Below are 26,848 nucleotides of genomic sequence, written 5' to 3'. Positions count from 1 at the left end.
TATATCCAGGAGTTCGTGTTTGCCAAACATTCTATTATGACTGACATGTTTATACTAATTGTTACGTCGTTGTTTACAAATTAGTGTTTACTACAGATTACTCGATTTAACTCACAGACAATCATATCGATTGGGCTCGAATTTACTATTAAAGAGTAAAGGTATTGAATTCTAAATAAAGGGTACCCAAGTTCGCCGATGTAAAAAAAAACAAAAAAACAATTGGCATACAATTTTATCTGTATTCTTTTTTTTTTTGAAGTTTCAAGATTTTTATTCATGAAACAAAACAAAACATATACAAATATACAAAACAAATGAAATACGTGTATAAGATACGATGTGTATAAGATATGTTTATTATTTTACCATGAAATCAAAATACATACAGTATATGTCAAATAAATGTAGTTATCAATTTACATCAACATAATTTCAAGTGATGGAATAATACTGCATAAGAAACATATTTGGCAGTGTGTGTATAATAAAGATAAGTTGTTGGTGTTTTTTTTTCAAAAACGCCACGCTGTCAAAATGAGTCCACATATATCACCTTAGTTTATATCCGACTCATTGGGGAGCTCTATTAGAGGACAGGACCCTCTGAATAGTGGCTTCAGATATAACACAAGTATATATTAAACACAGATATACACATGTATGCATACATATGCGTGCATATATATAATATCAGTAGTAAAAATGTTTAAATGTTATATGTTAAACATTTTGATATAAAGAATTTCATAGTATAACTATAGATTGGATACAAAATTTTGTAAAAGTTTCTGTTCTTTTGTTTTATATAAAAACCTGAGAACTTGACAGTGCGATTTAAAGTATTCCTTGATGGAACGAATAACAAAATCGCTTGTCTCATCAACCTGTACAACTCTACAATACATCTTACATTTATAAATTCTAAATGCAATAAAAGAAAGAAACTAGTTATATATCTTTATCAACTCAGTCTTATCTAAATAAAACCCAACAGCAATATGTTTCCAAGTAACTGTGAAATTAATACAGGTACTTGCGACCTTCCATATATGTCGTACATTAATACAATCAAAAAGGTGGGTTTTTTTTGGTTTTTTTCGATTTCATTTCTACACAGTTTACACTTATTTGTTACAGTGTTGTTCCATTTGCTAATAAGGAGATTATTACTTAATAAGTTGTGTATTAGTTTATAATTAAGAGGCCGTCCACGGAGATATCAGGCAGTAGCTATAATACGGCTGGCACATGCAATTCCCCAAAATTTTATTCATACCCAATAAAAGTTAAGGTCATACGCCAATTTTATCGTATGTAAAGTGAATTTCACAAAAAAACATTGTTAGATGCCAAAACTTGGCCTATTTCATAAATTCGAGGACACTATATAATCTATAGAAAATGATCATTTTGTAAAGTTAAATAATACCCAATACAATAAAATTTGTCCAGAAAGTATAAACAATATTTGAAGGAAATTCCTTAATAATTAAGATGAAACAATAAAATTGCTGGGAAACAATGCTGTTGTTGAGCATTTACTGACAGAAGTAGCCAAAAAGCCAGTAATTTGAGTTACCTCCCTTGGCGTAAAAAATGTAAAATGATCCGAAACTTGCATAAATTGTAATTTTCGAAGAAAACAGTATTTATTTAGAACATTTTTCACTTATCTCGATTTTTTTATCAAGTGTAAACGTGGAATTAATTTTTTTTTTAATTTGATGGTGAAAAATAAATATTCAGCCCGGACCTTATTAAAGTTTCGTGGGTAAACATATATGGCTGACAAGTGATAGAAACGTGAAGTTTTTCTAGGAGTGGTCCTTATTTTAGGGACTTGTCAACCCTTAATAATTGTTCAAAAGACATAAGTGGATATTCAAGATATTTTAAAGTTGGAACTACGTGTAATATTCATCCGAGATTGACCCCCTGCTGTACAGATCGGGGTAGATCTACTTCGAATTCGACGTAAAAGTTTAACTGTTGAAACTATCGTGCACGGTGCAGATGCTTACTAGTATGCCGAGGTCATTGCGATTCTTTGGGGATTTACTGGAGGCAACCACCACCAATTGTTGTTATCTACTACACAAAGGAAAGTGTAAAGCAGACAGAGCAGTAAACTTCAATGTTTCAAGGGAAATATTTGTTCCCGTTGGAAGTGGTAAGTATAAATGTCGAATTTTCTCTGTTATTTTTCTTTGAAAACTGTCTTTGATTGCTAGACAATTTTGATGCAAGTTCTCATGATGTGTCAATGCAAACAATTCATTTGATGAAATGATTCTTTTTAAAATAATAATGATTAAAATGATAAATCCCCACAGTAAAAACAACATTAAATCAATCGGTGTGGGGAGGGGGTTGTTGTTGTTGTTAATGTAGGGATTTTTAAAATCTGCACTACAACACAATGTTTATCCACAAATCATTGAATTAAGAAACAATAGAATCACACAAAAACAAGATGAAAGTGGTGAAAAGTGTTTATTGTCCTGCAAGCTATGTACATATCAGCATGCATGCATAAAAAATAATATATATTAAAATTATATCAGATTATTTTTGACTGATTTTTTTTTTACTAGCTACTTTTCACATGTGTTTGTTTTTTGGATTCCTAGATTTAATAACTATTAAAGGATGAATGAATCAGTGTGAGAGGGTAGTATATGTACATGTATGTATGTGACAAAAACCGAATAACAAATATAAAAAAAATAATGATATATATTTATTCATGTAATTATGCAACTATAAGAACCATTATGTGGGTGGGGGTGGGGTGTGTGTTACAGGTTGATGTATATCATTAATTTCTCTAAATTTAAGCTGAATGGATTATAAAATTCAGATGGTTTAACGTGACACAAAATCTGATGATTTATTTGCATGCACACAGGTACTAAAGTGTATTAGTGTGACATACATGTATATACCAATTACCAAAGCTTGATAATGAATACAACGCCCATTTCATTACAGATTTGGAAAATAATTATAGTCAAATCACCCCTACTGCAAGCCAATTATCAGACTGTATCAGTGAGTATATTTATTTATTTCAATCAAAAGATTTTAAATTCAGAACATGGTACATCTGACCTTGTCATAATTCATAAATTATGTAAGTTTAGAACTATTACAGATAAGAGCTTAATTCCACATTTGACATGTATATTTCTTGAGACAAATCCTGACCAAAGGCATCCAATGTTATGATGTCACAATCCTTTTGTTTTGACTCACTTGACAGACATACATGTAGAATATAAAAACTTTAACTTTGACAATAACATAAGTATGGTTAGAGATGGGGGTTGGATATTTCAGAAATGTGTGTTCCTTCATGTCATATGATAGTAACATTTTTACCTTACGACCTTGACCCTTCATATTGAAGTTTTATGTGATGTCACCATGCCACACACAACACATACATGCATTTTTAATTCATGACTGTTATCAAAGATTTTAACCCACTCGACAAGTTTTAAACTCTCTTCAGACAATTCTTGTTTAGATAATTTCAAATACTAGCTTGTATATATATATATATATATATATATATATATATATATATATAAGTCAGAGGTGATGTTTTGAAATCAGAATGTGGTTTAATTTTTGAATCAATGAATATATAGTTTGTTTTTTTTTAGCTCACCTGAGCTGAAGGCTCAAGAGAGCTTTTCTCATAAATATTTGTCTGGATTCTGTTGTCATCATTGTGGTAATAATTTTTCCCATTTTCATCTTCTCCAGAACCACTGACCCAATTGAATGAGATTCATTTTCGTTTAAATGAAAGGTCATGCCCCCTTTGAAGGGAGATAATCAAGAAAAGGCAAAAATAGGATGAGGTCGTTTAATGTAATGAAAATATGCAAGCATTCCCAGGTTGTGTAGATTGAAGTTACTTCAATTCATGACCTGGGTGTAGGATGAGGCTATAATAGGGGGTCAAAGTTTTATAAGGGATAATATAAGGAAACATCTTTAACAATCCTCTTCTCAAGAAGAGTATGTCAATGATTAGTCATATTCATAAGCAAGGATCTTCAGGTAGTGTAAATTTTATTTTGTTCAATTCAGAGGCTAAAGAATTAGGGTATGGAGGAGATCAAAGTATGATGTGGGAATATGCAGGAAATTAAAACAAATTCTTTTCAAGGTTAGCAGGGCCACACTAAATCCTTTCAATTTAGGGGTGGGTGGGGGCGCAATGTCTGTCTGGAACTTGTTCATGTTAGTAATAAGGCTCTCATATTTCATATTTTTATTCCTTATAATAAGACATTTCTTTTGATATCAATTTTTTTTTTACTTTTGTGTTTGGCCTACTTTTAACAAAATATAACCTACAGTAGACAATTCTCCTGAACTATATATAAGGTAGTCTAGCCTTTTATGTTTAGTATTTAGATATCTTATGGCAAGAACTTTCATTTGATACCATGCTGTTTGATATTGTGACCTTGGTTTTGAAGTTTAACCCAGATTTTATTATATTGATATTTTACATAAAGATATACAAAATGTGTATATTCTTTATTACCAGACTTTTAATTTAGTACCTGACCTTAGTCTTTAAAATAGCATGATTTTCAAAAACTTTAAATTGGTATATAGTTTCTCAGCCACTTTGGATTGGGCTTTGATATAGATTTCACATATTATAGATTACTAATGAAAAGAGCTTTACTCTTGAACTTCTGACTTTGACCATGTTGACCTACTTTTGAAAAACATTCATTATTACCAGATTTGTTATATCTTGAGGGATAAGGTATTGGGTTAGTTTGTTTCACATGAAATGCCTAATGACCAGAATTTATTTTATATCATGACCTTTGACCTTGTGACTATATCAAACCTATGATCTTGACTTTCTTAGTGCATTGCTTACAGTGCTATTTAAACATGTTCATCGTTTTATTTCCATTAATTTACACAACTGTTGTTATTTAGATCTCAGCTGAGTCCAAGATAGGAAGAGGCTTTGGAGAGAACACAGAATTACTACAGACAAAAGACTTGTGAAGTTATAAGGGGAATTGCAGAACTCATAGCTCCACTTCAATTTAGATATGTTGACAGTTATTTCACAGAAACACTTTGCAGCTGACAAAGATAATCAAATGATGACCACTACTTTAACTCTATGGTTGCAGCATATTTCAATTTTTGAAGTGACAAATTTTATTCCTGTTTGTGAACCAATATTCAAAAGAAACACTGCTATGGCATTAGACATAAATTAGAAGAGTGGTGGGGTGGCAAAATAAGATTCCATACTGTGAAATGTATCAATTGTTAATATACATGTATCAATATAAATTCAGTGCCAATTTTCATAATTTCTAGGGGAAAAGTTTGTTTGTAACAAATGTCAGAAATATGTACTAGCTCTTACTTTGCAAACCATGCTACTAAGTACCAGGCATTAAGACATGATTTGTTTATTGTCATTTGTTAAACAGACAGATCCAGTGATTTGAAAGGGGGGGGGGTCCAGAAAAATGATCTAAAATCTGCATTAGGTCATATCCAATGAATTGATAAAGTAAATATGTTTATTATTGATTGCTAGTTACATGTAACCTTTTATGCATCAGTTGAAGATACTTTATGAACATTTTCTGTCACTGGGTAAAATTCAACAAACATTTTGTGTATCTGGAAGTGGTCAATATATATTCAACATCAGAGTAAACATGCATTAAAGTAAGTCAGCCAATCTGATGTAGGCAGAAAATGGAATATGGCATGATATTTCATGAATGCAAAGGGAAATGCTTTACAAGAGAGTCAAAAAATTTCTGGTTAATGCTAAATAACTATCTAGATGTCCCAGAGAAAAGGAGAGGGTGTTTTCTACCCCTCCCCCCAACCCCCTCGGGATCTGCCAATGTCAAGTTTGTAATGTGAGTGAATGATTTTAGATTCTTCATGATAGGCAATTTATTAAAATTTGATTTACTGATAATTTTAACTTCATATATGTGTATTAATTAATTGACTATTATCTCAAATCCTGTGTCAGAAATGACCTCTAAAAATCAACATTATAAAATTTTATACAATGAATTACATAGGCATTTTTTTTTTGCCTTTATTATATAGAATGTATACAAAGACATGAAATTTATTTCTGAATGTTCATATGTTCTAGTAATTTTTCTTGAATTTTAATCATTTAATCATTGATTTGTTATATCTACGTCATATTTATTTCTATTTATGTAGTTCAACAATCTTCATTTAAGTAGTTGACCTTTTTGCACTTATTGAAAATTTTGAAATTTCAGTTCAACTTTTCACCATCAAACCTTGCTTTTCCCACTGAATTTATTTTTGTAACTTGAAATACACCTCTTCAAGTTTCTGGTTATACATAATTTATTTCTTTTGAGACATTGTATTGGGTTTTGTGAGATCTTATATTTTGATCATTATTTTGTAAAATATATTGGTGTGAAATATGTGCAATTTTAACAATTAATAAATTCATTCATTGGATGAATATACACACAAAAACCCTCTTAGTTATTGCATATAGTGTATATCTAACATATAAAATATTGCTTTTCTCTATTTTTTAGTTATATGACATTTTAGAGCTGTTCAAACATAGCACTTTTTTCCAATATTTCGTGACCTTTTTGCACCGAAAATTATCTCAAAGTTGTTTTTCCATGTCGAACCCAAACTAAACATGATAGAAATTTTTTATTTGGCAAATTTCATATTGGGGTCAGTAGGAACCTGTGCACAAAGTTTCATGAAAATCTGAGAGATAGCATGTGCCGACCTCTGCCTGATATCATAATGGACACCCTCTTAAACTCTGCTAAAGATTTGTCTTCAATGTATTTAACTTTCAATAAAAATATTGATTCCCATTCCTTTTTATCTGTTATTCGGAACTCTCCACTTAACTTTGTAAGAGAGGATTTTTGGAATTTATGCTTTATCAAAGTAGAGTAGAAAATTTTAGTTTTATGTTGTAAACATAAATTTTTATCAATATTTTTGGTTTTAATGAAGGGAATTTTAGTTCAATTTAAAAAAAAAAATATGTCTTATCATCTTATACTCGCATAGCCAGTTCGTTTTCTTAGTTGGACAATCATAAATGTGTTTACCTGATTCTAATAACCCATCCTCATTAAAAAATGTATTTAACATATAACATTCCACTTTTTATCCAATCATCAAAGCATATTGATTTACCTTTGATGAGAAAATTTGCATTTGACCAATATGGTCAAATGCAAATTTGATATTAAATCAATATAGATTTCCTGTAGAAGGAATTTTTCAGTGGAGTTAAGAGTTTCATTTGTGAAAGGTTGAAGCAAGAAAACACCTGTTTATAAAACACTGGAAAAGTTTTAGGAATGCCATAATTGTTAGCTGATGTTTCAGAAGTCTTAGCTAAATAATCAATGTCAAGATTTAAAGTTTTGCTAAAACTTTTTGCATATTTGTTAATGATATGATTACTTGTAATAACGCGTGGAATCCACATGGCTTTTAGGGCTTTAAGTTTAGACTCTATATCGACTACACCTATCCCTCCATCTTAATATCCCCTATCAATGTGTTCCTTTTGATTCATCTTTTTTATTCCATAAAAATTATATATCAACCTATTGATGTCTTTTATAAACTTAGGATCGGGTAATTCTAAAATGCTTGCAACATTAGTCAATTTTGATAAAGCCAATGAGTTAATGATTGTACATTTTCCAAATAATGATAGTTTTCTTTTCCATGATTCAAATAACATTTCAATTTCGTGATATATTTTCATTCAGTTTTTATTGTAACATTCAATCTTATCTTGACCTATATAAATACCTACACATTGTATGGCTTTCTTAGTTACCTTTATTCCCTCTGCTGTTTCAAACTGGTTTCTCAGGTTTCCGAGTAAACTACATTCTGTTTTTGTGAAATTTATTTTTGACCCTGCTAATTCACAGAAACTCTTAACGGTTTTTATTGCATGTTTTAGAGAATCGGTATCACTTAAAGCCAGTGTCATGTCGTCTGCATTTTGAATATTTTTAATTACATTTTCTAAGTTTTTATTTTCAAAACCGTGAATTGAATTATTTGATTTTATCTTATCCGATATAATTTCTGCAACAAATCGGTATAAAATTGCGGAAATTGGACAGCCTTGTCTAATTCCCCTGTGCATCTGGCATGTTCTAGAGATCCAGCCATTATTTTTTAAACGGAAGATAGGATTTTATAAAGTATTTTAATCCATTTAATAAAATTAGTTCCAAAATTAAATGTTTCTAGAGTTTTGAATAGAAAATTCCACTCAACTGAATCGAATGCTTTCTCAAAGTCGAGAAATAATAATAAGCCCTATTGATTATTGTTTTCCCAGTAATCAAAAATATCTAATATTAATTGTGTGTTGCTTCCTATAAATCTTCCTTTTATATATGCTGTATGTTCGTTAATTATGTAATCATCGATAACGTTTTGTAAACGACGAGCAAATATGAATGCAATTATCTTGAAGTTTGTATTTGCAAGGCTAATGGGTCTGCAATTTTTTAATAGGAATTTCTCTCTTTTTTGTGAATTAATGATATGACAGCAAGTCGTTGGGAAAAAGACATTTCATTTGATAAAAACAATTCTTCAGGCATTCCAAAAAACGAAGTTCCGATAACTGATCCCAAAAGCATTGATAAAATTCAGTTGGTAAACCGTCTAGACCTGGCGATTTATTGTCTTTCATACTCATAACAGCTTTTCGACATTCATCTAAAGTTGGAAATTGGTCACAATTATTTCTCGCACCCTCAGATAAACATTTAATATTGCTATTATTTAAATAACTCTGAATGTCAGAAGAATTTATATTTTTAGTATCATACAGATTTTCATAAAAATTACACATTTCACCCAAAATATCTCCATCAGTAGTTAAAGTTTCTTTTCGTTCGTTCTGTAGTTCATTAATAACATTCTGTGATTGGTGCTTTTTTTTAGACTTAAAAAATACTTGGTGTTTTTTCTCGTTTGTCAATCCACTTAGCTCGTGACCTAATTTGAGCCCCTTTTGCTTTTTTATCATACAAGTCATTTAATTGCGACTTCAAGATTTTTTTTTATTCATATCAATTTGAAGATGTGGGGGAGATTCTATTTCATTTATTTCTTTTTCAATGTTTGAAATTGTATTCTTAAGATTTTTTTGATTGAAAAATGTATAGAAAGTAGCTTAATTTTATGTTTTAAATTTTCCCATTTTTGCGTGTTTGTTCCTTGTGAGGTTTTTTTTATATTTTGTATAATATTTACAATTTGGTTTTTATATTCGCTACTTTTTAAGTAGGGAGTATTTAATTTCCAGTAACCTGTTCCTCTCTTGTTATCGTGTATATTAAGATCAAATCTAATGGCAAATAAAACTTCAAATTACTCGCCCTTGATTACAGGTGGGGCACGATCCGTTGACGTCCAAGGCGTTTCTAACCTCAATTATAAGAGAGCGTCGGAAGGACACGTTTAGATTAGAAAGTTGTTGAATATTTAGTAACAATGGCGGATTACGGTTCGTGGGACCTCACTGCGCTTAGAGACGAACGTAGAAAACGCAATGCAAGACTCTCTGGTCGGAAAGGAGATCACGTTGAGAGTTTCAGCTTAAATCGAATTTTCTCTGTCACATCGATTAATAACGACATTCAATACACATTGACCGTTTTCACTATAAACTAATTCGTGATTAAGTTTACATGCTTAAACAGTACTTTAGGTTGAATATACAATACATCATAATTCTTTATAAGTTGTTGAATTGCATATTTTTAAAACAATAAGATGCAGACCCCCCCCCCCTCTCTCTCTCTCTCTCTCTCTCTCTCTCTCTCTCTCTCTCTATCTATCTCTCTCTCTCTCTCTCTCTCTCTCTCGGATTAATAATATCAATTATCCATATATCTCTGAATTTATATTATTAAGCAGTTAAAATATGTAGTAATAGTGAATGTATATGTATAAATTCTCTTTATAAAATAAAATTCACAATAGAGAAGATATAGTATATAGATAATAGAGTACATGTATCATAACCCTCAACTTCATATTTAACAGTTTATTTGAGTATTTTAACTTATATCACATACATGAATGAATTGATACGAGATGACGTTACGGTAGGTAAAAAGACTTTTTTTTATTACAGTCCATAGGACAAGCGATAGCTCAAAAATTGGCAGGTCAAATAAATTTTACTACCCCATACGCTATTTATACAATAATGATTCAAAATTTCGAGTTTCTACATTTTAATTGAATATTACGATTTAGATTGCAAGTTTAATACAGAAGTTCAAGCTTTCTTTCAACTTCTAAATTCATGTCTCCATCCATATACATGTACTGTGGTTGATATACTACGAATTGATTGTACTCTGCGTTAAAAGCACGACTGCATGTATCCTGACTGCATAGGAATGGTTGTATCCAAATGACGTTTGGCCATAGTGTTGCAGGAAACTGATATAGGTCTACATAATTTGACCCGTGTTTACTTTCATGTATAAGGATCTACCATGCTTATATGTACCATGACGGTTCATGATATGAATGATTTATTCTAAAATACACCACTTAACAAAAGTAGCACACTTTTCAATTTGAATGTTCATACTTCAGAATAGAAGTTACAAGTGAATATTGAAAATGTAATGCAATGGTTTCTTATAATAAAAACCACAATGAACAATAGGCCTATGTATGACTTTTATTATAAACACAACATTGTATCCATGACAGCGAAATTTGTATTTACTTCACTTGGATAAATTTATAGCTTTATGAATTTGCATTTAATTTTGATAAAAGTAAATATGATTCAAACTTTAATTCTAAAAATTCCAGAAATATCTTAATCTGTTGAGATGCATTTTTCTTCTCATTTGCGTCAACAGTTAAAATAGGCAAAAACTGGTGTTCATTTCTTTGACGTATTGGACTGTACTTCCGTGGGTCAGTTGATCAACATGAGATGACAAAATAACTATGATAATGCAAACTTTGATAAGGTATGAAAGTTTGACAATTTCATCGCTTATTTTGATTAATGTCATATACATGTATTGAAGAATCCAGACTCGTTTTCCCTGAAATTCAAACAATATTTTACAACACTTTTTGCATTATAACAAAATTAACAATGAAAGTAAAGTGTTGAAATTAACTTGAAATCCAGTCATCAAAAACGAAAACAAGATCTAGGAATATTCAAAGTTTTACAGTTACAGTCTGATTATAGCCTTCCCTTCATTACAGTCCCGTCGTCATATCGAGTGACGGCGAAGAGGGGAGGGGGGGGGGAGACTGAGAGAGAGAGAGAGCTATTCGAGCCATAGAATCATAAGATCATTAATGATTGTATCACAAAGGATAGATAAAATTTCAGCATAAAACATAAATGCAGAATATTCCGATCTACAGAGCAAATGTTTACCCCACCGTAAATACTTTCTGCAACAAAGTCGTCATCTGCGAAGTCGGACTGAACTGAAGACTGGTGTTCTAGCGCACGACGCTGCGTGGAACTAAAACTATTGTTGTCACTGTCACATTTGATGACAATGAACCAATTGTAATTTTTTAAAAGCTTAATTTCTCGGGAAGTCTACCCCCATCCTTGTTTGCACAACAAAAACCTTGCACTCTCTCATAAATATTATATAAATCGGAAGTCAACGAGTCTTGCGCCACCTATGTTTGAAATAGGGGAAAGAACTGACAAATATTCGCAATTGCTTTGTGGTCAGACGTTCTGGTTCTATTAGAATGAGTTCCTGGAATTTTCCGTAACATGGGAGATCTGCATTTATTTAGAAAAGTTTTAATGAATACAAAATCGATTCTACTTTTGAGTATGTTAGAAGCATCACACCACGTGAAACCATCTGTTTTATCATGTTTACTTGTCCATAAATCGACAATATTTAACTGAAATATTATGTCATTTAATACTTTAGAACTTTTATCTGTACAATTATCTATTTTACAGTTGAAGTTCCCACATATAATAATATTGGATGAAATGTTCGAGTAATTATTAATGAAAGTTCTTAATCTTTTGAAAAATTGGATTCTACATGTTTCACTATTTGGTGTATATATATTAACTAAAGTAGATTCTATGTCGTTCAATTTCACGTTGATTAATAATTTTCGTCCGTCGTTTGATCTGTAAATATTAAGGATATTAATGTCTAATCAATATTTAGTCAGTATAGAAAAACCTCTGCTAAATGTGGAATCAGAAAAGCAGTGTATAGCTTTTCCATACCATGAAAAATTATACAACGATTCTTTTTCTTCAATGAAATGCGTTTCCTGTAAAAAGGCAATATCTATTTTTGAATGTTTTAACCAATTATAATATTTTAAACGCTTTTCTTTGGTATTTAAACCTCTTGCATTAACAGACACAAATTTAAGGTTGTCCATGTTTCAAACAAACAAAAATCATACTAAAGAAAAACATTTCTATTTACCTAAACAGAAACAAAGACATTGTCCATTTGAAGTCCGAGTTAAGGGTTTGGATCTTATGCGAGCACAAAAGGTTAGGGTGAAATTAGCCCTTTCCGCCGCGATTTTTAGAGTCAAATGCATTTCCTTTAGGAGATGCCGTTTTGGTTCCCGAGACGACACTCTTCATCTTGGGGTAGTCTGTGTGAGAGTCACTTGTTTAGATCTGGTTCTATCTCTAGGGATATTCTGTTCGAGATTTATTTGTTGAGATCTGGTTTTCTCTATTGGGGTAGTTTGAAGAGACTGAGGACGATTTGGGAGTTGACGGAGACGTGAGGCAATTTCTGAGAGAATGCAGCCAAGTTTGTTGGTGCCTGGCTAAGCTTCAGCGCACGTGTGAATGGTAGCATCCTTGTCCAGCCCAGAAGCCCAGAAATCATCATATGTAGACTCAACAAACACATAATTCTTTTTGGGGGGTTTTGAGAGAATCGGCGATAACCGGAACTTGTTCAGTTTTGGCCTCTATAATTTCTGTCATAATCTGGATTTGGTTTAACGAAAAACTGGGTGACGGCAAGACGTGTTTCCCAATTGTTTTCGCATCTAGGGCAGATTCAGCGACTTGTATTGCTGAAGCTCTCTGTAGATCACCGCTACGCATCGCTCTCACGTATTAAAGGGCGTGTTCTGCAGACTTATGGTTTACACCAAATAACTGCAAATCACATGGGAAAAAGTTAGACAAACAGTTGTCTTGGCCAGCAAAAGGAATGACGTTGAGTAATGATTCAGTATAGTATTCACATTCAGGGTTTCCAGGTTCGTGACCTTCAAATCTTTTATCTGTATCATGATATATTCATATATAATCAATCTACTTTGCTACTAAAGTTCATCCCGAATTCTGTAGACTTTCCAATATCTGGGGAGATGAATTCGAAAAAATGTGTATAAGTTTTGATCAAATTTTACCTTGGCCCTGGCACTATATGACTAAACAAAATGTTTGAGCAATGCACCAAGCTATTACATAAAATCTGCAGCATTAAATATCGTTCCTAAGTTGAATTCCTTATGCTAATTCATACACCGAAGTCATTTAAGGAGAAGGCTTAGATAGGCATTGCCTGCTGCCTAATCCTTCTTATGTTATTCATAATAAAATAGTTTTTAAATTAAAATTGATGGTTCCAAGGGACTGAACACTGTAAAACGTCTGCACTTTTACTTTATACAGCCAAAATGACCTTGTCACTAATTCCCAAGTTAACATCATTATTTTAAATCCTCAAACATCTGTGTTAATGTGATTTGGATACAAATACAAATGATACAAATAATAAGACATTTATATCTATAGAAAGAATTGTTATTAGTATAATATACGTACTATTAAATAAATTAATATTTAAATCTCTAGATCGTTATAGGTCCTAACATCCTTTTTGGGTAATTAGCTCCACCGGTAAAAGTGGCTGTGGTAAGTGAAATTGTAGACGGTTTTACAATTTTCAGCCACTTGATGCTATTTTTGACATCACAGGAGGGTAGAATTACTTTAATTCTCATGAATACACACTTGAAACATGGAAATTAATCATTTTAGTATGGTTCCATGTAAAAATCAGGCAGAGGGTGATAAGTCGACCGTCAGGGATCGAGCCGATACTTATATATATAGTAACATTGTTTATAGGAAATCATTCGGTGATAATATTTTTTTCATATGACGCACCTTCTCAGAGCTGTGTTACTAAAAATAGAATACCCATGTTTTGACCAAAATTGACTCATACAAATGCTATGTATTCTTAAAGGTTTTGTTAAATGAAAAGATCATACATTTTCAAATGGCTTATATAAAATGAAGAAGAAGGCGCTACTGTTTACGAATTTCTGTTGTCATAGTGAGTATTTGTTATGTGTTACCATGGTAACCGTTCCTGTAGTTAACGAAAGGATTTTCTAACGGAAAAACATTCCAACTTTAAGACCATTTTTCTCGAAACAGCAAACACTTTCAAAAAAGTTTTATAATTAGACGGATGAAGTACATGCTATTGAATAATTTTTACTCAATATTTTTTTTGAAAGTTTTTACTGTAGTCGGAAAAAAATATATGAAGATTGTGAAAAATGGCGGGAAAATAATATATTTTCATGTTTTTAAATTTTCTTCTACTTACAAACTATTCAACAAGCACACTTTTTTGTCATGTTCTAGTAATTATCATATTTATAAATATCTAAAATGATCTTCTTTATGTGTTTACATACCATAATGATATGTCTATAGATGTAAATGCAAGAAACGATGCATAGCATTTTGGGTCGGGATCGAAAGTCCGTTTATTATTAACCCATTTCTTTCAGATTTCCTCAGGTTTTTGTAAACAACTTATTAGACCGGTCTTTATAGGATATTTTGCACTGAATGGAGAGTTTAACTTGCAAGTATTTTTGGCTGGATAGTTGTGAGTTTGTGGGTAATTAACAGATTAAAGAAAAAATGCTTGGTTGGCAATTGTTTTTCATTTTGAAATTCACCTATCAACAACTCTTGTGAGGCTGGTCAACGACGTACGTTGTAGGTTGCTCGAATAGTGGGTAATTAACAGATTAAAGAAAAAATGCTTGGTTGGCAATTGTTTTTCATTTTGAAATTCACCTATCAACAACTCTTGTGAGGCTGGTCAACGACGTACGTTGTAGGTTGCTCGAATAACAAGAGATTGGCATTTTAGTGCCAAGTATAAAGAGAATGAATGCCCATGTTCTTTAAAAACGTATATCTTTAAAAAAAAAACACTACTGAAAATACATTGAACATGTTCAAGGGAATCCTATGATAAAACATTAAGACATAATTTATCAACTTTTGTGTTTTACCCTAAATAATTCATTGAAAATATCTTTTATTTGAAAAATCATTTTGAATTCATTTTTGCTCTGTGTAATATGAAATTTAATACATTTATTACAAAGCATCTGGACATTTTAAACTTTGGCTAACAATTCTAGAAACATGATATGGCTCAAATTTTAAAATAAAACTTTTTAGCACTTGATTTCCTTATGTAAGAGTGGAACAAAAACTTTTAGTGAAATGTACGTTTTTACAGTCGTATAATATATATGTTTGTTCAGGAAAAAATAAAAATCAGAACAGAAACTGCAGACATTTGTGTCATTAATATTGTAAAATTTGGACAGTTTATATTGACTTTATATAATTTTATGAAAATACATGTAATGTAGAAATGGGATTGTTTTAAAATTCAATAATGTAGTTTAAAAAATGTAAGTTGACTCATTTATCATGTCTATGGCACTATCTTTTACCAAGTATGATTACAGGTTGCTTTCAGATGACAAAACAACTGTTTTACATAATCCATGTAGATATTAGTGTCTGTAAAGTGAATTGAAAATGAATTCTTAATTATTTCATCAATACATTCCATTATCTATAAGATTTTTTAACAGTTGCACAGGGCCGTAAATTAACCTTCAATTTGGAGGAGGCAGGAAATTAGGCGCTGAGCACATTTTGTGCACACTGAACACGTTTCGTGCAAAATCCTTGATTCTAGGGCCTTCTAAGATGTTACTTGACTAACTCATTCTAAAAGAAAGATTTGGAATGCTTTTTAAGGGAGGTATCATGTTCTTAGTTATTGGAAACAACATAAATTCTAATGAACTTTAAATTTTAATTTTGTTTGGCTCAAAAGTTGGAGGAGGCAGCTGCCTCCTCCGCCTCCATGTAATTTACGGCCCTGGTTGCAACTTGTAAGTTTAGATCCTTTATAAACTGTATACTGAAAGATGTACGCGGAAGAGTTCTTTGAAGCTTAAAATTTTTATTTCAAAATCATACTTTTTAAAAAGTGTAACCCCAAACAAGGCATAAACATGATAAAGGAACAAATGAGCACAGAAATATATTTGTTACGAACATATTTACAAAATGGAGGCAGATCCAGAAAAAAATATAAGGGTGGGAATGGAGGTTTTGTGACTCGTGTATTTACCTTCTCCATCCAGAAAGGGGTGGGTGAAGAGCCCAATAATTGCATAAAATAGACCATTTGAGCTATTCTATGATGCATCACATTATACATGTATTTTTGCATGTCAACACAACTTCATTACACAATTCAACCTATTGGTGTTTAATTTTTTCATAAGTTGTTTCCCTTTCGAATTTAGGTACATTAGGAATTTCAGTTGAAATAATTTGAATAAAACACCATATATAAGAATGCTTTCATGTTTATTTGACAATTTGTCATTTATTTCTTCATAGAGTTTTGATATTTTGTTTGGATTCAATATTTTAGACTGTCTTGATGTTCAACATTGAATTTATGGACTCCTTTGCTTTCCTTTTGTAATAGTGTATTGTACTTTCACTTGGTTTGATTGATTTTCCTCCTGTTACCACTTTAAGTATATCCTTGGGTTTTGCAGAGACCTACAATACAATAAGATAGACACTGATTTTCAGGACACAAGAATTTACTTATTTTTCTCTCCTCTATATACATGTATATAATATATATTTCTCTAGTTTTTGAGAATGTTTGAACATTTTATATCATAAAACTTTCAATAAAGTACACGACTCAGAGCCTAGTAGTCATAGTACACATTGATTTTTAAATTATACATGTAGTTAGAAAGAATAAAATACTAAAACAGCATATAAAACTTTTGAAAACAAGAAATGCTTAAAGAAACTTGTATATGGCATTGAGAAGGTGTTCCAAATATTCTAAATCAGTGACAAGTAGGTTCGGGTACTAGTCAGGGCAACAGCTGTATCAGGTTTTGAGTCTGGTTTCTGAGTGACCAATATTTTCCTAAAATGGTGGGTTGGGGGTTGGTTGACTTTGACCTCATTATCAGAAGGGGTCATATAGTGCTTGTATATCAGGATTATTATATAATATTATACTGCTCTACCAAGTTTGAGGTTTATAAAACATTTACACTTTAGATTCATTGGTACATATGTGCTACATGTATTTACCACAGAGGTTTCCAATGCATGTAGTGATGGTAATGACACTCCATGATGCTGGTATGAAAACTTTAAAGAAATATACATTAGCTAAATGACTTGATCTTTGTTATATTTATATATTATTATTAGAAATATAAATTCAAGAACCCATACATTAACCAGTCCCCATGACCATATCAGATTGAGGCAGACTTCAAATAGTAATATAATAGATATCTAATAAAAATGTCAAGATATAATTAACATTATGAATTGTTTTACAATAAAATGGAATTCTTTAAAAAAAACTACAGACCCTAAATATTTTCTTTGATATGTCTAATAGTTTGCATATGTTTTTAAAATATGAATTCCGATTTGTCAAGAGCTGAATGGTGACCACTAAAAGAAATGATTTTGTGCATATGAAATAATATTTAAAAAAATTGTGTGTGTTTATATAGAACACCTTGAAGGAAAAAACAATGATGTGTATATAAAATAAATTGAAGAAAAAAAAATCCCATCTATTCTGAGATTTGAACCCGGTACCTACGGCATGCTAATCCGGATACCTAACCACTTAGCTATCTGTGACTTGTAATGAGAATGATCACATTATATACTTAACATTGCATCTCACAAAGTTATATCATGTCTTAAATTTTTATATGCAAATTCGACTGAAATCTACATGTAGTACATAAAACCACACTCTTTTGAGATGATACCTACTCCTACTGATCCTCAGTTAGGCATAATCTACATTTCTATCTGAGACAAGAGGCGTTTGTGTGGAGGATACGTAGATGTCTGCTATTATTGCAGACCATTACAAATGAAACATGCCGTCGACTAGCCTAGGCCTAAAACATATAGCGTAACTGTTGAAAGTATGACTTTTTGAAACAAGGGAGTGGGTGTCATCTGCACACAGTCGTCTCATACAATGCTACATTGTATAATACAACATTCGTTATGATTTTTATGGTAGTAATAACATGAATAATAAATATTGCGAATTTTGACTTATTAAATATGTAAATCACACCATTTGAAATTACCGGAATGCGCCGACTTGGTGACATGTCATATAAGATATGTTGCTCGGTCTTCGTTGTCGGCTCCTCCACACACGTTCTATCTTCAGTGACGACATATACATCAATGTATTTCTGACACTCTCCGAAGGTAAGTATATTCGTTTCCTTTAGAGGAGGCTTGAGGGTAGTTCACACTCTGTCGGAATATTGTCCTACACGGCATTCAGTTTTGGATCCGCCATACTCCGCGCACTTAGTGTGTTGACAAAGCAGCGCCCCTAGCGATCATCGAGGTTAAATTCAAGAACGATAACCGAAATTGCATTAAAATCGAAACATTCAGAGAGGTTTTAAAATGTTATATTGAAACTTTCAAAAAAAAATATTTATTTCAGAGCATGCCTTTTTTATTTGTTTAATGTTATATAATGATATATTTTCATACCTGCTTTGCTGTTTTTAGATTTCAAAGGGATTACAAGTAGTGTTTTGTATAGATTTGCACTAAGCGTGAATTCTCCATGTTCATAGTTATCTGTCCATAATTTTGGAACAAGGCGAAATAAATCAAAACTACTTTGTATATTTGCCAAACATATTACGGTGAGTTAGTATGCTAAGTTTGGGTTCATTTCGTGAACATGGACTTATCACGAAAATGCGATTTTGCCTGATTTTTACGTGGAACCATACTTAACCACTTTTCCTAGGCATGTACTTAATCCAATATCTGGTATCTCCAGGGGTCCAAGTTTGGATTTCTCTTAATTTTGTATTATTAGGATTAATGAGAATGGTGACCACCTGTTATCTTTACTTAATAATGAATTAATTCGACGTCTTATTTCTGTTTTGACATAATGGTTAGAAGGAACTTCTGTCTTTAAAGAGAACACGTGGATTTTTGAGAAAATGCTACATATTAGTACTGTATGTTGTTTATAATATTTATGATACTATGCTATTAAGAATTGAATGACTTTTGTAGACCTTCCTAAGATAGGGACTTCCAAGCCAGTGGTGACCAGACTTATGAAGAGTCTTCATCATTCAGTATAACATGTAATGTTGACAGTTATCCTTATTCTGCCATTAGTATTCAAAACTTAGAGACTGGAGAATCAATAGCATCTGATGGACCAAGAGAATCTCTAACGTTTCAAGAATCATCTGCCAAGTGTTATCAGACTGCAAATTATGTATGTCACAGCACAAATTCCTATGGATCTACATCATCAACGACACAAAGAATTCAGGTTTATTGTGAGTATCTGTTTGGCATAATGAAAGTATAATGATTGAAAATTAGTGAACTACAAATATCATGCTGTTTATACCAAAAATTATAGAATATCAGCTAAAAGAGAACACATGTATGAAATATCTGATTATATGTGCTTACCCTGTATCACAAGAAGTATTTTAGCTAGTGTACGTTACAGTACCCGCAACGTTGTTCTTGACATGATAAACGATAGGACACGATACCCGCACGATAGGATAGGATACACGCACGATACGATAGGATACACGCACGATACGATAGGATACACGATAAACCTGATAAACGCAAAACCTGATAAACGATCTTCACGATAGACCTGATAAACGCAAAACACGATAAACGATCTTCACGATAAACGGAAAACCTGATAGAAATGTTGTAAATTTAGAAACGATTTAGACAGAACGAAATTTTGATACCTACAACATAATTACATAATGTTGATAATAATATTGAAGGATTTCAATGCTCAGTATATACCTACATTATGGACAACGCGGGTTTCTTGTTTTCCGCGTTCTAGCGATGGGAAAAATCTATAGGTAACTCGGGAAAACCGCGTTCTCATCGCGGGATGACTATTAGTTACCTATCCCTGTCGCGGTAACATTTGTTTAAAACATTGATCGGTTTTGTACCATAAAAACTCTTTAACCCACGGTCGTACGTCTTTTTTTTTTTAATTTTTTTTATGCCATCACAGCTAAAATAAAAAAAAACAAACTAATATATATACGGCATTGAATTCATTATTTGATATCTATATGAATTTTCTCAGCCAATGATTCTAGAATTTATATTGTCACCTAATGTTTAATATATAAATTATACAGGAAATTAGCTAAATGTAATATGATGTAGTGATATCATGCTTCAGTAGCTCTCTTATGCTAATGTATATTACCTTGAATATGAAATAAAACCAAGCAATATTGTGTGTGTAGCGAGGAGGGGGTTATTTTGCATCAAGCTCTAAGTTCACGGCTCATTCAACATCTCAAGTTATTTTCATAACGACCGCTTTAAAAAAAATCAACCGCACTACACCTGTTAGATATTTTAACACTATGAATGATAATTGATAGTCGTAAGTAATTGGAACATATTTATTTGAATTTATATTTTGTTAACAAAACATAAATAAACTGTTTAAAAAACATAAACAAAACCCGGCTTGTTTTAAATTCGCAATTTTGAAACGCTTAGTGTGTAAAAAATTCAAATAATCATCAAAACCAGGATAAATTTCCAGTATCTACACGTACGTCTATTGGTACATGTGTACATGTACAAGTAAAAAAAAAACAACGATGACAGCGGAATCGTGCCCAGTTGAGCAGAATTTCGGGAGATACAACACCCTTGCACCCTTTTAAACTCAATCTTCTAAATGTGTGAAATACAATATCCCTGAGAATACTAGCTGTCAAAACACGGCTGATACACAAAATCAGATATAAGGACGCGCACAAGTTCAGCAGTTGCTATATAGGTAACATACAGATGAAAAAATCGGAAGAAAAAGAACCATTATCAAAATATACATGTATGTAATTTACTGATTTTCCCTTTCAACTCGGAACTTTCTATTTTTCTGTTAGTGTTAATGTTTATGAACTTCAGATGAAGGAGCTTTCAGATTTACTGTCCTCGGTTCTCTCGACGGACCACTGCCTACTTTCCAGACTACTTAGAATTAAATTGTGATAAATTTTCACTCTCTCTGGACAGACAAATAGCTCTTCTTATGCCTTAAAATCGACAACTTTATGTTCTCCTTCAAATATACCGTCTTTCCTTGATTCCTAAAAATATCTTCTTTAACAAAACGAATAAAGGTTTCGGAAAGTATCGTACTTTTTCATTATATTTTATATACGATCCCGATAGTTTCCGAAGCTACACGATAAACGATTTTCACGATAAACGGAAAACCTGATACACGCAAAATACGATACACGATAGACCTGATAAACGCAAAACACGATAGAAAACGGAAAACCTGATACACGATAGGATAGGATACACGCATGATACGATAGGATACACGCACGATAGAGCACGATAGGAATGTCAAGAATAACGTTGCGGGTACTGTATTAATACAAGAGAAAAATATGTTATTGACTTTTGGAAGCACTTGTTTCTGAATAGAGTGTCGTTGAAGCAGTTTCATTGATTGGATATTGCTCTGTTTTATATTTGTCAGATATAACGTTTCAATTCCCCCCCCCCCCTTAACTTGATAAAACGTTTGTATTTCGAAACGGATGCTTGAAGCTACATTTTATTTTGTATAAAAAGTGAAGATAACGAACAGTTACCAATGAAAGGTGAAGATAACAAACAGTGATCAATCTCTTAACTCCTATAAGCAATACAAAATAGATAGTTGGGCAAACACGGACCCCTGGATACACCAGAGGTGGGATCTGGACACCTATTCGCAAAATATCTTACAACTAAGATCAAAATTTACAAACACTGTAATTTTCTTATTTTTCATTTCTTGTAGACTTTCTTAATTAATATGTAAAGTACATCCATGGTTTATAAAAGTTGAATACATACTTATTATCTTGTGATCGGTATTTGATTATCAGACAGAATTATTTTTTTCATCTTAGTCCTAAGATATTTTGTGAATAAGGGTCCAGGTGCCTAGGAGGAATAAGCATCTCTTGTCGACCGGTCACACCCGCCATGATCTCATAAATCCAATAAGCAATAACAAATTTGAATTTCAAGTTTTACTATAAAACATGCAAGTATGCATATTATTTATAAATGACAGGCAGATAAATTACTACCAAACACGCAAGTACAGTGGAGGAGTAATTATCCCTGATCGACCGTTACACCGGCCATGAGCCCTATATCTTGATCAGGTAAATGAAGTTATCCGTAGTGAAGATCAGTGTGCCAAGAACGGTCTAATAATTGGCATTGAACACGTCAGACAGCATTTGACCCAATGATTGGTTGTATTGGCAAACTAAATCGTTATAATGACCATAGAATTTGCGAAAAGCTGAATTTAAACGAGAATGTTGGAACCCCTGCACCATCAACTTGTTTGTCAGTAGCCTGCTTTGATTTAAAAACAAAATGACCGTACCCAGAACAAGCTTTTGCGTATCGAGTCAGTTGAAAGATATATACACCATATGCAGGTGATAATGAAATGATAATGAAATATTGCTACATAAATATGGGAAATTGCCGAAGGAGAAGTTGGAATCATCCCGTTTGTCATTATTTTGATTTGTTAGTTTGCCGTTGATATCTATTTTCAATAAAATATTTAAGTATGAAGCTGAAGTTTGCGACTTTGCGGTTTCTTTATTTTTAGTTCACTGGGATATATTGAATCGAGATATGACTGAAAATTGTTACTGTTAATAGGTGATACATATTCGATATATCTTAATGTCGAATGTCATGTAGACGTTTTTGAATATATTCGGCTTCATAGGAATATAAAACAGGTCAGCTAACAAAGAAGCACAATTTGTGTCCATGGGAATTGCAACAGACTCTGGGAAGATTTCATCACCAAAGACCACGAAGATATTGTCAATGAGGAACTCTAGCATATTTTTTTTAGTTTCAACTTCAGAGTACTTGTGCGTGGAATCAGAGTGTCGATTAACGAAGTAATCTTTTTTGGATGACTGATCACTAGCTAGGAATATTTCCGTCTTCCAATTTTTGTTGAAGAAGCAACTCTCTATGATGTCAAAAAATCTAGTATTTAATTTATTGTGAGGAATGGTCATGTAAAGAATTGAAAAGTCATGCGTTTTGATGTTGTTGATTTAAGAAAAGTTTTGTGATTTCAAGTTTACTAAAAGTTCTTTAGATTTTTTTTTAGAATTCACATTTGATTTACACCACGTCTGGCATATGTAGTCGCACAGTACGTTTGAAGTTTCCCCTTCACAGCTGTTAATATTTTCATGAGGAGCAACGATATGGAGGAACATTTAGGGGACATATATGAGATTGATAGCACTTCGTAATCTTCACTTTTTTATTTAGGTAGTCCAAGACCTTCTGATGGAAGGTCCAGTATTGACATAGGGATAAAGGCAGGCGAAGGACTGAATGTATCGACACAATTTATTGGTTATCCTCTCCCGACATTCTCATGGAACTTTAAAAGGAATGTGACAGACAATCCAACATCAGTACCCGGGCAACACCAGCTACATTCCAGACCGGTGAATATGTCAACAATCCAGACAGGCATAACCAAAGAGACTCTGAGTCAAGAGGAGTTTGGATTTTACACTGTCACAGCAACGACTCCTGGAAAGCAATCCCAAACCTACACTGTCACCTTTCATGTCCTCCCGGAAAGTAAGCTTATGCTCCATAATTAAATGATAAATATGTTAATACGAAGAAGCATATATTCTATGTTGACGTAGAAAATGCGGTTACAACACCCTGGTAAAAAATAGTAATGGCCAATACGTTTGTTCTTTTTATTTCGTGTTTATATCATGACATGCATATCATAAAGTTAAAGACAAATTTAGAATATTCCTAAACCCATATAGACCCAACAGGCAATGATATTGATTGAGTTTGAATAGTTAATGATATCATTTCCTGTGATTTACCCAAGATACATGAAAGGTGAAGACAAGGACCAGTGATCAATCTCATATCTCCTATAAGGAATATGAGAAAGAGGATGGGGCAAACACGGTATCCTGGATATACCAAAAGTGGGATCAGGTGCCTAAGACGAGTAAACATCCCCTGGCGACCAGTCACACTCGCCATGAGCCTTATCTCTTGATCAAGTGGTCGGAGTAATTATCCTTGCTGTCACCACTTTCTCTACGCGAATTTTCAGCGTCTCACAGAAATTCCTGTTTATTATCACGCCGACAGCAAATAAATCATACGGATAAAGATCGTCCAAATTTGATGTGCGTTTTGAAGAACTTCATTACGTTTTGAAGACATAACATTTGTTGACATTTTTATAACAATGTACTTGTAATTTAATTAATCCCCTCATTACGTTTAAAGAACTATATACAGTGCACATGAAAACATCATATATACAAATTAGGTATTTTGTGGACGTGCATATAAATACCGTTTAACGGGTATGTTTTGCGGTTGTAAATGTTTGCTATTTGATCCCTAATATATTCTGTGTTTCAAATTTCTGTGATTATATTATAAATATGCATTTAGATAACATATCATTTTATTATTGAGAATATTTTTGCAATTTTGGTAGGGCATTGGCTTCCTGACCGGGAGCTCGTGAGTTCGCACCTCGCTAATACCCTGCTTATGTCAAACCTAAGTTGTTAACAAAGGCGGTCGACCTTTAGACGTGGATATCATGAATCTTTCGGATATGACCATAACAAGAATGTCCCGTGTCGTGGTATGCGCTGGCACATTAATGAACCCCCACGGATACGGCTTTGAGTGCTAACCATAGGTTTAAATTTGAAGTACGTCAAGTACAGCCCCTGACGTCTGAATATGAGTGAAAAATGCTCGAAGTGACGTAAAATGAAAAAAAAGATATTAACTCTTTAACGACATAATTTTAGGAAATATCTCAATCTGATAGAATGACAGAGACAAGTTTTGAAATCAACATTTACAATTTCAGGAAAACCAGATTCTCCATACAGCATCGCTGTAGATTGTAAGATATCGAGAGGAACTGCGTTAGTTAACTGGGTACCAAATTTTGATGGAGGAGCGACACAGACATTTAGTGTGTTTTACAGAGGAAGTGATGGATTTCAGAAGAATGCAACTGAAACATCATTACCTAACGCAACAATCACAGGCTTGAAGGATGGATCTATATATCTTTTTAAAGTCATCGCAAGTAATAAGAATGGTCATACATTTTCTGAGGAAGAAGAGTTTTGCATAACAAAAGGTATTGAGAAAATCTAATATATATACACTTCAAAGAATTCTGGTAAGAAATTTCATGTGATCATGTTCCAAACTTCATTGAGACTCTAATGTCAAAGATCGATCTGTATCGAATACTTTGTTTTCGAATGATATATCAATTATCTAGATAAAGAAATGCAACTGTACATAAAGCAAGATGGCAAGAAAGTATTTTTGGATGGCATCACAGACACTATTTAAAGCTTTGACAAGAGATTCCATGACTTAAGGTTGAACCCTTTAATGTTTTGGACCAACGGGTTTGGGTTACATACTGGGAGATATACAAGTTATGAGATTGATCACTTATTGTTATCTTCATCTCTCATTGTTATATTTTCCATGAAATAGCTGCGACATATAGCGTTAACCTTTCACGTCATTCTGTTATGATTCAATTTCTGTTTGTTAACTACGCTATATATGCATATATTCAACTGAATGGCATAAAGATAAACCATAAGAATATTTACGTCAAGTTTTTATTTAGTTCTGGTTGAATAATTATTAAACTTGGGTCCCTCAGACGTATACATTTTAACGAATTCATAACTTCTGTACATTATCGGAGTCATGCATCGACATTTTGAATTGAAATATGGGCTATGAATTCTTCCTGAGATATATGCAGATCAAGCTTGTGTTTCGTTCTGGTCGAATACATGTACCTCTCGATGAATTGAACCTTTTGGACTTTGAAAATTTCAAGCAATTCAGATTCTGCTAATTATTTAAGTCCTGTATGGATATTTTTAATTTAAATTCGGGATAGAGATAAACCATGAGAATACACAACCAAACCAGCAGCCAATAAATAACTTCACTTGAAGAGTCCCAATTACTTAAAGGCAACCCCTGTTGTTTTTAAAGACGCAAGGTCAGAAGTTATCATGTTTTACATCGAGAGAAATAGTTTGTAAATGATATGTCAAAGGTTCGAGCTTTTAGTTTTTTTTGTTTTACTTTCACTTATATTGTATATTGAGTCATCACCAACTTTAGGTAAAGTACTACAAA

The 26,848-nt window shown here is 32.5% G+C and overlaps 1 protein-coding gene across 1 annotated transcript in view; it reads left to right on the top strand.

Moving 5' to 3' along the window:
• Window positions 1–24,103, top strand: part of LOC125676396 (B-cell receptor CD22-like) — a 154,743-nt gene extending 130,640 nt beyond the window's left edge. The window contains exons 10-11 of the mRNA XM_056157244.1: window positions 19,586–19,860; window positions 23,924–24,103. Of these exons, the coding sequence (XP_056013219.1) occupies window positions 19,586–19,656 (71 nt within the window). The 3' untranslated portion in view covers window positions 19,657–19,860; window positions 23,924–24,103. The remainder of the gene's footprint in view (window positions 1–19,585; window positions 19,861–23,923) is intronic.
• The last annotated feature ends 2,745 nt before the right edge of the window (window positions 24,104–26,848 follow it).

This window comes from Ostrea edulis, chromosome 2 (genome assembly GCF_947568905.1).
Source record: "Ostrea edulis chromosome 2, xbOstEdul1.1, whole genome shotgun sequence".
Lineage (NCBI taxonomy): Eukaryota > Metazoa > Mollusca > Bivalvia > Ostreida > Ostreidae > Ostrea > Ostrea edulis.
This window is presented reverse-complemented; position numbering and strand designations above follow the sequence as displayed.